At 42.2% G+C, this 18,092-nt stretch overlaps 1 protein-coding gene across 5 annotated transcripts in view; it reads right to left on the minus strand.

Annotated features, from left to right (window-relative positions):
* Positions 1–4,686: 4,686 nt before the first annotated feature.
* PDZD2 (PDZ domain containing 2) overlaps positions 4,687–18,092 on the minus strand; it is a 148,545-nt gene continuing 135,139 nt past the window's right edge. For all 5 annotated transcript variants that reach the window (XM_054177743.1, XM_054177744.1, XM_054177741.1 and 2 more), the window contains 5 exons: positions 17,344–17,461; positions 13,823–13,924; positions 10,226–10,496; positions 8,099–8,233; positions 4,687–6,467 (listed from right to left, as the gene is read on the minus strand). In XM_054177743.1, coding sequence (XP_054033718.1) covers positions 6,301–6,467; positions 8,099–8,233; positions 10,226–10,496; positions 13,823–13,924; positions 17,344–17,461 — 793 coding nt within the window. In that variant the 3' untranslated portion in view covers positions 4,687–6,300. The remainder of the gene's footprint in view (positions 6,468–8,098; positions 8,234–10,225; positions 10,497–13,822; positions 13,925–17,343; positions 17,462–18,092) is intronic.

Below are 18,092 nucleotides of genomic sequence, written 5' to 3' on the forward strand. Positions count from 1 at the left end.
CCTCACCAACCTGATCTCCTTCTATGATCAGGTGACTGACTGGTGGATGTGGGAAGGCTGTGGATGTAGTCTACCTGGACCTCAGCAAGGCCTTTGACACCTTCCCCCATAGCAAACTCCTGGCCAAGCTGTCAGCCCCTGGCTTGGATGGGAGCACACTGTGATGGGTTAGGAACTGGCTGGAGGGCCGAGCCCAGAGAGTGGTGGTGAATGGTGCCACATCCAGCTGGCGGCCAGTCACCAGTGGTGTGCCCCAAGGATCAGTGCTGGGCCCTGTGCTCTTTAACATCTTTATTGATGATCTGGAGGAAGGCATTGAGTCCATCATCAGTAAATTTGCTGATGACACCAAGCTGGGGGCAGGAGTTGATCTGCTGGAGGGTAGAGAGGCTCTGCAGAGGGACCTCGACAGGCTGGGCAGATGGGCAGAGTCCAACGGCATGAGATTTAACACATCCAAGTGCCGGGTTCTGCACATTGGCCACAGCAACCCCATGCAGAGCTACAGGCTGGGGTCAGAGTGGCTGGAGAGCAGTCAGGCTGAGAGGGACCTGGGGGTGCTGGTCGACGGTAGACTGAACAGGAGCTTGCAGTGTGCCCAGGCAGCCAAGAGGGCCAGTGGCATCCTGGCCTGCATCAGGAACAGTGTGGCCAGCAGGAGCAGGGAGGTCATTCTGCCCCTGTACACTGCACTGGTTAGGCCGCACCTTGAGTACTGTGTCCAGTTCTGGGCCCCTCAGTTTAGGAAGGATGTTGACTTGCTGGAACGAGTCCAGGGAAGAGCAACAAAGTTGGTGAGGGGTTTGAAATGCAAGCCCTATGAGGAGAGGCTGAGGGAGCTGGGGTTGCTTAGCCTGGAGAAGAGGAGACTCAGGGGTGACCTTATTGCTCTCTACAACTACCTGAAGGGAGGTTGTAGACAGACGGATGTTGGTCTCTTCTCCCAGGCGGCCAGTACCAGAACAAGAGGACACAGTCTCAGGGTGCACCAGGGGAGGTTCAGACTGGATGTTAGGAAAAAGTTCTATACAGAGAGAGTGATTACCCATTGGAATGGGCTGCCTGGGGAGGTGGTGGAGTCGCCATCATTGGAGGTTTTCAGGAGGAGACTTGATGGGGTGCTTGGTGCCATGGGTTAGTTGTTTAGGTGGTGTTGGATTGGTTGATGGGTTGGACGCGATGATCTTGAATGTCTCTTCCAACCTGGTTTATTCTATGTATTCTATCCCAACCAAGCTCCATAGGATTTTGATGGGGAGTTTATCCACAGGGTAGGTGGAAGACAAGAAGTATCAGGCTAGGACTAGTTGTGTATACATATTCCCTATGCATACAACCTGCCCAGAGGCTGGGCAGGAGGTACAGTTTATAGGCAATGTGCTGTTGATAACAACTCCACATTTCACCTTTGCCCTCCAGAGTGTCCTTGCACAAGGGCAGGAAGAAATGAAGTACAGCTTCCAAGGTCCTGAGGTAAGTCCTTTAAAACCCCTTCTAACATTTCATAAATGCTTTAATCTTCCTCAAGCTGAATGACAGCTCTCAGAGGGTGGTATTTCACTTCTAGCATGGGTGCACATCTGGACAGTATTAACACTTGCATTCCTGATGGTGCTTCCCCTGACAACTTTGTACCCGCGATGCCCGTTCTAGTTGTGGGACATTAGTGTAACAGAAATAAATATATAGAGGAGTACTAAGGATACCATTTATTTTCAAAATCACTAAAAAACCCAAACAAAACAGTTTATGGCGATACAGATTTACATAACAGAGACAGTAAATTGAAAAATGTACAAGCTATTTCATGTTATTGCACTCACCTTTTTATAATATACAAGGCATATTAAAGAGTTTTCATTAAAAGAAGTTTTATTTATATAAATAAAAGTGTAACTATACAGTATCATACAATAAGTGTTTCAGCATAACACACAAAACCTACTTAAAGTGGGATCCCCATTACTCACATGATCTAGTCTACTCTTCATCAATATGTTCACTTGTACATTTACATACCCTAAATGTAGAAGCAGGTAAACATTCCCATCTGGGAACAGTTCCTTCAGATTTTGACAAGAACCACCGCAGTACACTAACTAGGGTTAATTTTAAGTGAGAGTCATCAGAAAATATTTATCACTCAACAGTTTCGTAATACTTATCTACCTTCATTATTTTTAGCAAGAAAATAATCCGATGTTGCTCCCTCCCTCATTTAGGCCTAAGCTCACATTTTCTAATACAGATGCAGTCCGCACAGAGACTGGAAAGAGCTTCCTAGTACAAAAGGCATGTATTGCACCAGAGCCCATTCTCATAGTCAGGACATGCACCCTGAGGTGCCCCAGGCCTGGAAGTGGCACCAGATCTTCTCCATCTACATACAAATTCACCTTATACAGAATGCCTTCAGGTCCCCAGTGATGACTTGTGGACCAAATGCAGAATTTCATCACGATTTTTTGTTCTTCCGAGGTGCAGCTGCAAGCCTCTGGAGAGTCACTGCTCTCCTAGGGCTTGGGCAACCATCCAGCTTGGCAAAGAATCACTATGGGGACTGACACGCCAAACATGCTTGCAAAACTACTGAATACTGATGGACTAATGCAATGCCCTCTGTCATTTCGGTGCAGCCAGACTCTCAGGAAAATAACACATACTTTTCCAGGTGCATAACCAAAGGTTCACTACATCTGTTTCATCTACCCATCCTGTAATAAAGCAGACACCTACACTGCATAAATCCTGGGGCTTTTATGGGGAATGTCACCCCAGCAGAGACATCAGGAAATGCTACTGTAATCACAACACCACCAGTAGCATCAATAAAAGTGTTTCTTGTTCTTTCACCAAAGAAAAAGAGAGTATTTTCAGGTACAGAAACAATCAGGGTTAAATACTATTCTTCTTGCTGTAATGTTAGTATTATGTCATTCTACCCATAGTAACTATCAGACTTAAAACATTAAACCTATCTCTTAAATTATAGCCACTACTGAATCACACACAAAAAATCCCCGCCTCTCTTTGCTGTTACTCATCCAACACATATCTACGTGCATGTAAAATAAAATACTCAACAGTATTCAATTACTGAAAAATTAAAGCCTTCTAAATCACTCACAATGAACAGTACCTGCAAATAAGCATCTGCAAATATTCACCACCTATCATCTTAAGACACTTCAAATTAAACTTAATTTACAAAACGAAGACTTTACCTTTGAGCTCATACTGGTTTAGAAGTGAGGGAGATACATGCCTCCCTCCACTGGAACCTCCAAAATTTTAAACTGGACTGAACAAAAATGCCATCTCCTAAAACACAACTGTGATTTCCCACATTAAAGCAGCAAATAGTCAGTACTGCACTTGTACATATTATACGCATACAGGTATGTATTCACTACGCTGCGTTAAATTCCACATGCATTTTATGTACCTATTATACACACCATTACGGTCAGATTTTGGTCATTCCTGAACAAGGCCTCACTTTTTAATTGTCATTGCCAAATGTCTTCTCCATGCTTTTCAGCAAATATGCAGGGGTAACCTCTTTTATTCCAGCACAGGCCTGCACCCTCAGTGGGATCCTATGACCACAAGTGCTGTTTTCTCCTGAAGACTCTCCCACCACTGAGGTGACTGGAGGCAAGGACTGGTCCTAACAGATCGGCTGAGCTTCAGGGTCACAGAAAACCCAACTCCATAGTCATTTCACTGAACCTAAATTATTTTCTGCAGAAATCCTGCAGGCAAACAGCTGTAGGACTACTTTTGTAGTATTGCTTTTCCTGTAACCAAAAAGATGTGACTGTCCCTGGACTCACATGCTAATATGCCATTGAAAATGAAGTACATCTGTTCTAACTTTTAGGCAAACCTTGCACAGCTTTTCTGCTCACCTGGTCTTCAGTTGCCTTTGCAGAACTGAATATTCCTCTGCACACCATGAGCTGCAGTCTAATGCAGCTGTCACAGAAATGAGCCAAAGTGAGTGCTCCGGTAACCTGGAAGCAATTGCTCCAAGCACCGTTGAATAAATGTAAATTAACTGAACTATAGTGCTATCTTGGGGTAGCACCAAGTGACAAGCTCAGACCTTTTCCTAGTAGCTACGCAATGTGTTGGCTTACTATAAATATAGGCAGCACTTCAGATCTGGACTGGTTTCAGGACAAGAGCTCTTCGCCCTGGGTATGTTGCCTGCAAGCAGCTTTCAGCCTAATGCGATGAACAACCTGGGCACTCTGAAACAAACAGCTTGTTCTCAGCTGATAATGACACAGGCCCATTTCCTCTTGTATCTCTTTTATGTTGCTTAGCTATCTTCGATGTATAAGAGAAATAACAGAGTCTAATCTTTTGCACCCATACACTCTCCTTGCAACACAGCAGACTATAAATAACACTCAGCCACTACTGATCCCTGGAGTGTGTCCAGCAAATCAAGGGAGGTTTTCCTCCCCCTCTACTCTGCCCTGGTGAGACCTCACCTGGAATATTGCATCCAGTTTTGGGCTCCCCAGTTGAAGAGGGACAGAGATCTGCTGGAGAGAGTACAATGGAGAGCTACCAGGATGATTAAGGGACTGGAGCATGTGCCCTACGAGGAGAGACCTGGAGCAGTTTAGTCTGGAGAAGAGAAGACTAAGGGGGGATTTGATAAATGTTTCTGAGGGGTGAGTGTCAAGAGGGAGGGGACAGGCTCTTCTCTGTTGCACCCTGTGATAGGACTAGGGGTAATGGATATAAACTATGGCACAGGAGGTTCCATCTCAACATGAGGAGGAACTTCTTCCCTGTGAGGGTCACAGAGCACTGGAACATGTTGGCCCAGGAGGTTGTAGAGTATCCTTCCCTGGAGAATTTCCAGACCCATCTGGATGCATTTCTGTGTGACCTGTGCTAGATTCTATGGTCCTGCTCTAGCAGGGGGGTTGGACTTGACAACCTTTGGGTGTCCCTTCCAACCCCCAACATCCTGTGATCCTGTATTACCTCTACTGTGACTAGAGGTCAGAAAAACGAAACGAAGTGCCTGCAGCATTACACCCCTTTGAATTTTGCTGTATCTATGACCATGGTTTCTCCCATGCACACTTTTCAGTTTCATCATCCAGAACCCTCAGCATCAACCCGTTCCTGATGCAGCTGGGCACACTTGTATCTTTCACACACATCCTCACCCACTCTCACACAAGCAAAAATAAATACGTGACAGGAGAAAACAAAAAAGAGCAATTAGAAGCCACCACAAGTATGGCCTGTTCAGATTCAATTTGTTATAATCCCCGTCACTAGACCACCACTTCCCAGCTTGAGTGTTTCAAGCCAGGCAGCCTTAAACCTCTAGTAGCCCAGCTTTCAGACACACTTAGCAATTGCTGAAGTCTGTGGGCTCTGCAAGTGCTCAGCACTTGAAATTATCCTTCTTTAAAAATATATATATATATATAGTAAAGGTGCCTAATTTTAGAAGTCTAAATTTGAAGATTCAGACCCCAATTTTTGTCACTTCCATTTTAATCATAACTAAGAACTCAGTCCACACCTTGGTGGACAATTACCTATTATTCGGACATGATTTTCTTGCTCACAGATTTATATTGCATTAATGCCAAGTGCTTTCAGATTTAAGTTGCATCCTAGAGCAGATTCAGTTGTGGTGGATGCTGAGTTAGTTCATCAGTTTAATCAGAGGATTTTTTCAGATCTGCAATAAACTGCTCATGTTTTAGGCATAAAAGTTGTGCAAAATTATACTTTCATCATGCATTTTTTAGCAAAACTGCACTTAGAAGAATAAAGTGAGATTGTTCCAGACATTCTCTTATTACAACAACAAAAAAGGACCAGACCCTAAGTAGGTGTCCTAAAGTCTTATTACAACTAAGTGATATAGTACAGTCTAAATACCCATCCTTGTCAACAGGATGGCAACCAACAATTTATATTCCCAGCGCTCTGCAGATACTAAAAATATCAGGGACAGGCACAGTGTTATTTGTCTCAGTCAAAATAGTTTAAATCAGACCCAGGAGAGGTCTTGAAGTTCCATTAAAACTGCCACATAATAAAAAAATGTCTTTAACATTTGGCTTTCTTTATCCCCAATAATTAAGTGAGATTTTTACGATGCTCATCACGTGCTTGCTCAGTGGTTCTTCAAGGCTCTTAGCACCTCTCTGTAGAACATTAAGACACTTTTGTGTGACTTTAGAAACAAAGATAGCTTGTAGCCACTTTTACATGTTTTTGTTTCAGCAAGTGTGATTAGATTTAGTGCTTCCATCATACTGCAGATTTGTGTTTTCTGATCAGTAACTGAACAGGGCCCTCTGGCACAGATTTAATAATGTTCCAAGCATCATAATGCATGAGGCCGAGTAATGATTTTCCACTAACGGCAAGAATTTCGTCTCCAGTTGCTATGTTTCCAGATTGCTCTGCAGCACCACCTAGGAACAAAAAGGGGGGAAAGTCAGTGTAAAAAAACCCCACAAACCCAAAACCCAGTAAACCTTTCTACTGTGATTAACAGAAATAAACCATTTTTTCAAATGTGACAATTTCAGTACAGATCACTTATCTTCAACCTACTCCATGCTGCATCTCACAGAAAACATTATTTTAACCCTAAATCCTTGTCCCCCCCCAAAAATGACAGGTTTTAAAGGAAGCAGTGTGAGTACATGACTATACTGTGTGTTATCTCTGTAGCTACAAGAAAACCTGCATGATAAAGTAAATATGCAGATTGTATGTAGAACTGATACATTTTCTCAAGTGGAATTTTAATAGGGTAATAATAAGGTAATGCAGTGGGTTGTAAAACCTGGGCAACAGGAATGAACAAGCCAATACAGGTGGCAAATACAGGACAAACACATTAGAGACAGGAAGGGAGACATCCTTCAAAGCTCAAGAAAAGTATTTTCTGCAATGACAATTTAACTAATATCAGCTATCACTGGGAGGGGAATTAAACTGTGTCTAAGAATATAGATTAATGAGACCAAAAAATGAACATATCCTTTACCTTCAGAATCACTTTCTAAAGAGGAGAAAACAAACACACATAGAAACTGATGCAAAACTCAGGAAATATCAGTTTGATTTTTTGCCTTGATGAGAGAATAAGCCACTGAAAAGGAATCCTGTAAAAATGCTGTCCACTCACAGACTGAGTTTCAGCATCCTTTAGATAGTGCTGCTTCTACTTTTTTTCATAATGAATCCCAGACTATCACAGTATCACACAGTATCACAGTATAACTAAGGTTGGAAGAGACCCCAAGGATCATTGAGTCCAACCTGTCTCCACAGACCTCACAACTAGACCATGACACCAAGTGCCACGTCCAACCTCCTCTTGAACACCTAAGGCATACTAAAATCACAGGATAGTTATGGGGTTTGTTTCCTTTCTATACATTTCATATAAATTTAACTATACCTGCTAACAAACAAAGCACCCAAGAGTGGCAGGTTTTGAATACAAACATTGCATATTCTTGGCAAAAGCTAATATTGATACTTAACAGAAAAATATCAACCAACCAACAAATCCCCAAACAAAACCCAGAAGACTAAAATTAATAATTGGTAATTATGCAGGATTGTGCTTTGAAACCACACTGATTACCTGCACAGCACTTCTCTTAAAAAAGAGAATCAGATGACGCATAAACTTTCTCAAACGTTACTTTACAGCAGTACTACTGCTGTAATTTAATGTCTATAGAGTAGTGGACAAGCCCAGGAAGTAACTGCATCATATTTAGTAAATCAGATTGCTTCACAAACATTTACTAGCAGATGCAAATCCCTAGCCATTCCCAGGAGTGTTTTTTTTTCACTGACCACTTTGGCGAGCAAGTATGTGGGGGGGAGAACTGAACTTTCTCTCACCACCACATAATTTCAGCCTAAAACGGTCACACAAGTAGTAAGAAGCAAAGGCCATAAAACCCACTGTAGCTTAAAGAAAAAAAAGAGTAAGAGAAAAAAAAAAGACCTCATGAATTTGAATGTCTGTACAATGCACAACAGGAAAACTGGCATAATATCCATTGCATGCTTGTAGTACCTTTAAATATTCTTTTTACGAGCAAGGGCCTGTCTCCGGCAATGGAAGCTTTTCCACCATCAAGACTGAATCCCAAGCCAGCAGAGGTTTTCAATAATTCAACACAGATGACATCATTCATATCCAGGTTTGGATCTGTGACAGAATATAGACAGCATCTTGTTAGGCAGTCAACAGTAAAGGACAAGCTGTCTTTGGTTGAGATTGTTTTTGCTGCGGTGACAAAGCAGTTCAGAGTTCAGTTCCTATTCAGACTAGAACATGCTGAACATGCAGTCATCCAATGAATGTGTATTATTGCCGCTGTGAATGGAAGACAGTACAAAATGTATTTACACACAGAGGCATTCTCATTTTGCATGTTCAACAAAAGCCTGCCATGGCATATTTGTGGGCAAAATTAAAGTTTGGCAGACTTATCAAAGAATCTGAACATCAACACAGTAACAGAAAAATTACAAAAATAGAGAGTGGGAAGCATTTCTTTTTCTTTCATTTGTTCCCACCTGCTTATTCAATGAGCTGCATCTTTGTAAGTAACAGAAATTAATCAAATGTTACATTGAATGAACATGTTCTATCCTCTTAAGGGCAAGTTTGTACTCATTCACAAGTATGAATAATTGCTTCTGGTCTCATTTCTATGGAAAGAACCATAATTACTTGTGAGCTCATTCTGCCTCCTAAATAGCAAATATTTTTAGAACACAATATTGCTGTAGCTGACATAAAATATTTTTTTTCTTAGGAGGAAGTAAATCTGCAGTTCTGGAAACAGGACCCTTTCTGTCCTGTATAAATGTAAAAATCACACAGTCCACATTATCACAGACTACGGACACCATTTCCTCAAACAACTGTAAATGTTTAAATCTAAAACATTAGAGATGTGCTTTGCCTCAAAGGATGGATGTTTTCCATAACCCAATACTATGTTGTTTATGAGATAATATTGCCCTCTAGTGCCTGCACCCAGCAGATACTCTGCATTTGTCAACTGCAGGACATGAGGGAGTTTAGGGTAGAAAGGGATTCCAAAGTAATTACACATATTATATACGTGGAAGCCATTCCAGAAGGGCTGATCCATTCCCGTACAAAGCATTTCCTATTTCTTCTAAGGTGTATTACAAAACTGTGCTATAAAACCCAGTGAAGGCATGAATTATAAAAACTACTACAGAGAGGAAAAAAACCCAATTACAGCCAGTGGATTAAAATTGGGTGAGTGGCTGCTCCATGTTCACATTTTGGGGTGGTCTGAGCTGCATGCTTGGTACTGCCCAGGAAGGCAGGGGAAATCACATCCCAAATCTCTCAGCAGGGAGCCATAACCACTGCACATGCCCTCTCAAGGACAGTGCACAGGACTGAAGTAGGTCACCCTCCTGCTCCCAAAGCAGTGGTATGCAAACAGGTGTCTTGATTCTACAAAAAATCGGAGAGATCTCTTTGTAACACCCCAAGTGCAGTCTTCACACTGAAATGCTGTCTTGTTCCCCAATAGGAACTTACCATTCCACTAACAGAATTCCCCTTAAACTATTTATCCCTAGATTTTTATGGGATGGCTGACTTGGATTTGGCTTAGCTCCACTTACTGTAATAGCAGCAGTTTTAGAAGAAACAGTACAAAATCTGATATTAGAAAGAGCAAGCTCAATTCCAATATTCCAAAGCATAACAAATTGCAGGGCCTGGGATTTTCTTTGAGGTTTGGTTTTGTTTCTTCTTGTATTTTTTTTCTTGTTTGCTTTCTTGTGCAGACTACTGTTATGACTTAAAATGACTTTATCCTGGATTGGAAGCATATGTGGAATCACTAACTTTATAGAAATCAGATTAGGCCCGAAATGTTCTTCTAAGTTTCTGTCTGATTATGATATTAAAAGAAAATCCCACCAAACAAAAAACCCAAACCAAACCAACCAACCAACCAAACAAAAAACCCAAACCCCAAACTGCATTTAGGCTCCAAAAAGAACAAATAAAATGTAAAGGTAATTTCATTTGCTCTCTTCAATGACATAAGGCACAGACACTTTTAATCTGAAACACATGGGCATTTTCCCCTTCAGTCTGCTCTGCTAGGGAATCCTTCCAACTGTTCTTGGACAAAGATCATACCTGTTCCTATTTCCATGGAAACATCTTTTCCAGACCCCACACATTTTCTGCCAGTAGCTGATATCTCAGGCCTGGAGGAATTGTTTGCTTTGTCTTTTTCCTTCTGGATGACGACGATCGCGTGTTTGTGTAGCCTTGCCTGATGAAGAGTATTCAGAACATCCCCATGGACTGAGCTTGCAAGAGACTTGCCATTGATTGACAAAACAAGATCTCCTCGATGAATAGTCCCTTCTTGAGATGCCACTCCCTTGGAAAACACTCTGTGAACCTACAAGAAAGACTTTTAACTTAAAGTTGCTTTAACCTTGTGACCACACAAGCCAAGGTGAACACTGAGAGCCCACCAAAGTTTGCAATCAATGTGCACTGCCTGGATATCAGGCACAATGCATTTCTCTAATGAACAGCCTCAAATACTAGGGTCTAAGTGACCAGACGAGAACTGCAGTTAGGGATGGGGAGAAAAGAGAGGAAGAAGTGCTATCATTGCATGGTCATTTCTAAACCAAAGACAACCAAAACCAGCTAAGGAATGTAGTGTCACAAATCGCTTATGCTCTTCCTGGACTCCTCACAGCTCTTTAATTAACTTATTGCAAGTAACACACGGGTTAAATCTACATCTATGCTACAGCAAAATCCAAGAACAACTTTGTGGTGTGTGACACCCACTCTCCAGATTCACTCTGACTGGGACATGCATCCTGTGCTGTTTTCAAATGCATGCTTTTAAGCACTGAACAGCATCTGTGCCCAGAAAGGCTCTGACATACTGCAGCTGAACAAGTATTTAATTGTCCACCACAATTGGCTGATCAAAAAGCATGCAAACAGATGTAAAAGTGATGATTTGGTGTCTTGAAATAAATTTTTCCTAGAGAATAAAAAAACAACTCTCTATTCAGAGTCGATTAAATTTGGAGTAAATTCAAGCAAGTGCATCTGAGACTTAGATGTGTGCCATTTACAGAAAGGAACTGACTGGAAGACTCAAGACCCAGTATTTAAAGACTTGCCTATCAGGCACTGTAATTTTAGCAGCCAGAATATGGTTTCCCACACACACAGGTCTAGGTCCATGGCAGCAAATCTGGACACAAGCACACATTTCTACATGGCATTCTCTTGGAATTTTTCCTAATACCCAGAATAATAGGAAGGAATTGGAAGCCTTTTAGCTCCCATTCTTTCTCATTGCAGGGCCATACTGAGAATGACACCTGCCACAACCCCATACAGATCCAGGGAGAGACGTTTCCAGGGAGTCCAAGCAGGCTTTCGTACCTGGAATAATAGCCTCAGTGATAGATGCAGGCACCTAACTGCAACAGGTAAGTGGAATAGAGAGGTCATATCAAAGACATCTGGTGATGTACATGAGGAAAAATTCCTTTACTGAGAGGGCAGCCGAACACTGGCACAGGCTTTCTAGTGATGTAGTCAATGTACCAAGCCTGTCAAATGTTTGAGAAGCATTGGACAATGCCTTAAATAACATGCCTTAACTTTTGGTCAGCCCTGAAGTGGTCAGGCAGTTGGACTAGATGATCAGAGAGTGGTGGTGAATGGTGCCACATCCAACCAGTCAGTAGTGGTGCCCCACAGGGATCAGCGCTGGGCCCTATCCTGTTCAGTATCTTTACTGATGATCTGGATGAGGGGATTGAGTCCATCATCAGTAAATTTGCTGACAATACCGAGCTGGGGGCAGGTGTTGATCTGTTAGAGGGTAGAAGGGCTCTGCAGAGGGACCTTGGTAGGCTGGACAGATGGGCAAAGTCCAACGGCATGAGATTTAACACATCCAAGTGCTGGGTTCTACACACTGGTCAAAACAACCCCACACAGTGCTACAGGCTGGGGTCAGAGTGGCTGGAGAGCAGCCAGGCAGAGAGGGACCTGGGGGTACTGGTTGACAGTAGGCTGAACATGAGCCTGCAGTGTGCCCAGAAAGCCAAGAAGGCCAGTGGCATCATGGCCTCTATCAGGAACAGTGTGGCCAGCAGGAGCAGGGAGGTCATTCTGCCCCTGTACGCTGCACTGGTTAGGCCACACCTCGAGTCCTGTGTCCAGTTCTGGGCCCCTCAGTTTAGGAAAGATGTTGACTTGCTGGAGTGTGTCCAGAGAAGGGCAACAAAGTTGGTGAGGGGTTTGGAGCACAAGCCCTATGAGGAGAGGCTGAGGGAGCTGGGGTTGCTTAGCCTGGGGAAGAGGAGGCTCAGGGGAGACCTTATTGCTGTCTACAACTACCTGAAGGGAGGTTGTAGGCAGGCAGGGGCTGGTCTCTTCTCGCAGGCAACCAGCACCAGAACAAGAGGACACAGTCTCAAGCTGCACCAGGGGAGGTTCAGACTGGATGTTAGGAAGAAATTCTCCATACAGAGAGTGATTGCCCATTGGAATGGGCTGCGTGGGGAGGTGGTGGAGTTGCCATCATTGGAGGTGTTTAGAAGGAGACTTGATAGGGTGCTTGGTGCCATGGGTTAGCTGATTACCTGGGCCATTCTATTCTATTCTATTCTATTCTATTCTATTCTATTCTATTCTATTCTATTCTATTCTATTCTATCCTATCCTATCCTATCCTATCCTATCCTATCCATCATTGCATCTCCCATGCAGGTAACATAGACTATTATATTCTGTGTGCTTATACTGGTCATATTTGGGAGCAAAGCACAGATTCCTGCAAGGGCTGCTGCAGGCCTCAAAGACTGAAAACATAACCTTCTTCTAATGTCAGCACTTAATGGATCTTTCTCTCTCTGGGCAGGCTTTAAATGTCTATCTTGTGCAAAGAAACTGACACATGGGACACCGGTTTTCTTGTAATTTTATCCCACGGATCTGTTTTTTAACAGCATATCAGTTGCTTGCTATCATTTTTTACACACCAATGTCATTTAACGTCACACAGTATCTTTGGTTCAGAATACCATGTAAGAATTTTTATATTTTTTTTTAAACAAGCTAACAGAACAATAATCCTCATTTACTGGCCACCCACAGGTCTTAAATAACACCAAAATACAATCTGTGAGGTGCAATCTAGAATGTTTCCTTATGTCTGAAACAGTCACTCTCAGGATTTGCAAAATCCTTAAAAAACTTTGCTGCACAAAGATAATTTTCAAGGGCTAGGGATAAAAAAACTCCCCTAAAAGGCTGCATGAACTGCAGTTGCACACACAATTTCATTTACACAGATAGGATTTAGATCTGGCCAATCCCACCCAGTAACAGGCCTTTAACAGACTGAAAACATAACTGGCATCCATCTCCAATGATAAAAATTAAGCTTCCCAGACACTCTTTGATTTCAGTAGCAGATGGCAATGCAGCCAGCTCTGAGAGAAGCTGCTTTATGACTGTGAATAACTTCCATTGAGTCTTGATAAACAAACACTTGATCTAATCACCAGCCTGAAATAAAGCAAGCTTTGCAAAAAACCCAACCAACTCCCCCCCAACCTCAAAACCCCAACCAACCAAACCCCAAAACCAAACCACACAAAGGAAAAGCAAAAACAAAACTCCAATAAAACAAACAAACAAACAAAACCACCACTGAGCAAACCTGGAGCCATCACTTACTGTGACTGATTTCTGTTCCAGATCTATTCCTCCAGCAACACTAAATCCCAGGCCAGCTCCTTCTTCTTTGTGCAAGACTACAAAGTATGTGTCTTCTTTATTCTAGCAGAGAAAGGGAGGTCAAGGGGAAGAAGAAGTAAAACAAAACCAAAGATCAAGACCAAGTTCCTGCACAAATTCTCAGTATCCTCAGATTATGACAGGCAAAAAAAACAATTCAAGGAATTAAGCCCAAGTCATTAAATGCATTTCTCTTCAGGCTGCATATGGGTAGCATCCAGAAAAGAGAATTCAGGTGATATCAAAGATTTATTCAGTCAATCCAAGGCTATAAAACAAAGCTGAAATTTGTATAATGGAAGGGTATTAATACCTTGGGCAGTCTCATTTTTACAGGCTGTAATCGAATTTACATTGCATGACATTTTGCAGTCAAAACTCAATAGTTCCCACACACCTTTCTAGAATAAGTATTGTACTTCCCAAGAATTACTAACACATTTTTTATCCCATTTCTCCTTCCCTTTGAAAGGCACTTATGAACGTGTAAAGCAGGGCAGCTGCATCGACCTCTTCCAGGCAGTGCTGGTCAGTCACAAGGAGCAAGTGCTACAAACAGAAGCTTTGGAAGGTTACATGGGACATCAGGAGAAACTGTGTCACTTGGCAGATTAAAGTAACGTGCCTATTAGTGATCTGAAAGGGACTAAAACCTGTGCTGTCGTGGAAATGAGAGCATATAGCACAGGAAGGGGATGGTATTAGTCTGCACCAGGGCTGAACTCGGCTTCAGAACAGAACAAAGATGTAAAGCTGATCTCTTCAAGTGATTGCCTGCTGACAAAATACAGAAATTGCTATGAGAAACAAGCAGTCCTGTCCAGCAAGTCTGATATCTTCCTAACTGTTCTTAGGACAAAACCAGACACTGTTACAGAGACCACATTTTGTGGTGTAAGGGATATTATAAGCAAGCATTTTGTGGACTAAGGGGATAGTAACCATCTGTAAGACAGAGCCTCAGAAGTAGGAAGTAGAAAGTACATCTTTTAGCTTTTCTCTGGGATCCTATCCAACATCAGTCATTTCCAGAAACTGTCAATATTAAAATTAATGGCATATCATTAGAAACCAACCTCTTAATCTGTTTAGCAGTCAATGACATATTTAGTCCACTAAAGTGGCATTGAAAGCCTTTCTTTAGAGGCATCCTTGCAATGCACAAAGCCAAACTCAGATACTGATGCCACCCTGTTCCACATCAGTGGTCCATCAGTACTTGAGGAGAGAGGAGAAGCCAGGGCTGAACATCTTAGCCCACAGTCTTTTGCAGATGTTAGGACCTTTCTGACCTGTATTTAAGTGAGTATTCAAGGTAAAACAATACGAGTTGAGTATCTAGGCTATCTCCTTTCAAAGTGCAATGAGTGTAATAGATACACATATGTATCTTTAACTGAATTAATGACAGTCAAAGTTGAGTTCACCATAGCAACCTTTTTGTTTAAGAGGTCACATTCTTTCCAGTCCTTGCTATCACAACTTCTTTTGCTTGAACTGGAGAAGAAAAATATCAGAGGCTCAGATATTACAGGGTTGTACAGGACCATATGTCCTGTGCCAGTCAGCAACAGTATGAATCCTGGCTTCCCATTGCTGAGGTCACGTATTTCCTCCCTCTCCAGCTCAAAGTGCTCTCCTCAGACAGCATGTGTACTATATGGCACAGAGATTTGGCTGAAGATGCTCGTTGCTTTGTTTGGTCACATAATGGAGGCACACGAGGCCTCCAGATGATCACCTCTGTTCAGCCTGTTAGCCAAAGATTATTGTAAGTAGAGATATAACCAAGAAAATGACTGTACATTTACTCTTTTTTTTGGTCTTTCTTTCTTTTTTTTTTTTTTTTTTTAATATTAGTAGCAGTTATTAAATCCTAGCAGGAAATTCAGCACTGTTTAGAGTAAAAGATGATGACAAACTTTTTCCTGGGAGGTTCTCAGTCCAAATCAGGCAGTCCATCTCATTGTTCAGCAATAGTCTAACTATGAAGAGCTGTCCTATTGTACATTTAAATCCAGCATTAGACTAAAATAAAAGTTTCCAGAGTGCCATGCTGGGCTTAAATAGGGGTAAGAAGTTATGCAGACAAGGACTGCATTCCAAAACACATTCAGATTTATAAATATTTGAGTTCTTGACCTTTGACAAATGGCATAAATAAATACTCTTTCCATGAGTCCATGCAAATTACTTTAAAGAACACCTAATTACTGTTGGCCAGAAGTACAATCCAATCCTAATTTTATCAGTAAACCTACCAAACCCCCTTAACTTACCAAGATCTTGGGACTTGCAAGATTTAGCTATTCTGCCCCTGGTAGAGTATTTTTGGAGGGTCCTGTTCCTCTCAGCCTGTTATGCATTTGAAATGTCAGTCTTTGTGAATAAGACTCAGGAATGTTCTGTGTCCACCAGAACAAGAGGACACAGCCTCAAGCTGTGCCAGGGAGGTGAGGAGAAAGGTCTTCACAGAGAGAGTTGTTAGCCATTGGAATGGGCTGCCCAGGGAGGTGGTGGAGTAACCATCCCTGGAGGTGCTCAAGAGGGGATTGGACGTGGCACTTGGTGCCATGGTTTAGTAGTCATGAAGTCTTGGGTGACAAGTTGGACTTGATGATCTTTGAGGTCTCTTCCAACCTTATTGATTCTATGATCCTATGATTCTATGATTCTATGAACACTGTAAATGCAGCTCACTCAGCAGTTATGCAGACCAGATGGCAGTTTCCCCTACCATGCTGTCATTATTTTATCAATTTATGTTCTGATTTTAAAAGGATGTGGATGTACCTCACTAACACAAACACTGCAAACAAAGGAGTAATACCCTGGCAATCATTTAACTTTGGATGCCTTCTATTAACATCTAGATAATGAATGAGGTTACCGTAATGCAATAATCCATTTCCACAGGAGAGAATGGAGAGGTCACGGTAGTTTCCCACAAACTCTCCAGCAGTCACTTCCTGGTGTTCAACTCACCAGTTCAGCATTAAATGTAATAATTCCAATTTCCATCACTGCTATTTCTAGCAAAAGGCAAGTGTTTCTAGGCACAGAGAGGAGCAAAGCTTTTCCTCTACTGTTGGGTAAGTGAGTCTGACCCAGATAGTTGGTGGAAAGTTAAAATTCTCATTGGCAAACTCAGAAGTTTCTCAGCTGTAATAATGACTGAAATGGAGGCATAGTTCTCCACTTAAAATAGGTCTATTTATTGTGGCCCAAAACTGCCTTCCTACTGGACAAACAATACCTTTTTGTTATACAAACCCCATTCAAATATATTATGAGTTTATAGCAGGCATTCAAAAACCAGCATTAGTAAAACTACCATCAACTGTAACCTACCCTAGGACTACTGAAGGAGCTCTGAAACTGATTGGAAGATATTTTAGCTTCCACTAAGAAAACCCTTAAAAATGTCACTGATAATCTAGTTTTATCTTACAAGTTTTTACCTTTATTTGTGCTTTGACTTCTTGGAGCATAGCATCAACATTACATTTTGGTACTACTGCTGACAAAACAGACTGCAGTTTTTGCTGGTCCAGACTTGAGATGAGAAGCTGATCCAAGCTAAAATTAGCAGAAAAATATAAAAGACAGCTTTAGATTTCTACACCATGTAGAGCTAGATATCAGGTATACAACAAAGGTTGCATAAGGGTAAATGATGAAGGACCAGCTCATTAACAAGTAGAAATCTTGAAAACAGGAAAGAAATGGCACGTTGGGAGAATGGGAATGGGCAGAAAAGGCAATTTAAAAATTAGTCTGAAAACTAGCCCCCATTCTGTTTCCCTCTGCCTTCCCCAATAGTTTTAGCAACAGACATTGAAAAAACCATGGAAACAGCCACGTCTGAAGGCTGCTTCTGTCAGGACAAGCTCATTTGTCACTGCAGGCTGTGCTGGCAGCCAGCACTGTGCAGTCTTCCCTCCACAGCAGCTGCTGTGCTGTTAACATGGCCAAAAGCTGACCCAAACCACCTAGAGGGGACACAGAGGAGTCTGGCCCTGCCAGGGTAAAGTGTTTCACCCTGTGCCTGCCTCCAGACAGCAGCATGGCAGCTCTAAGCAGTCAAGAGTGTGACGAATGGCACTCTAGATTGTGAGGGGAATGGGGGCTGGGGCTGAAATATGCTTTGGGGTGGACATGGGCAGTGGGGAAGCTTTGCCTTGGGAGAGGCTTGTGGGGTTTAAAACAA

Source organism: Dryobates pubescens, chromosome Z, assembly GCF_014839835.1.
Source record: "Dryobates pubescens isolate bDryPub1 chromosome Z, bDryPub1.pri, whole genome shotgun sequence".
Taxonomy (NCBI): domain Eukaryota; kingdom Metazoa; phylum Chordata; class Aves; order Piciformes; family Picidae; genus Dryobates; species Dryobates pubescens.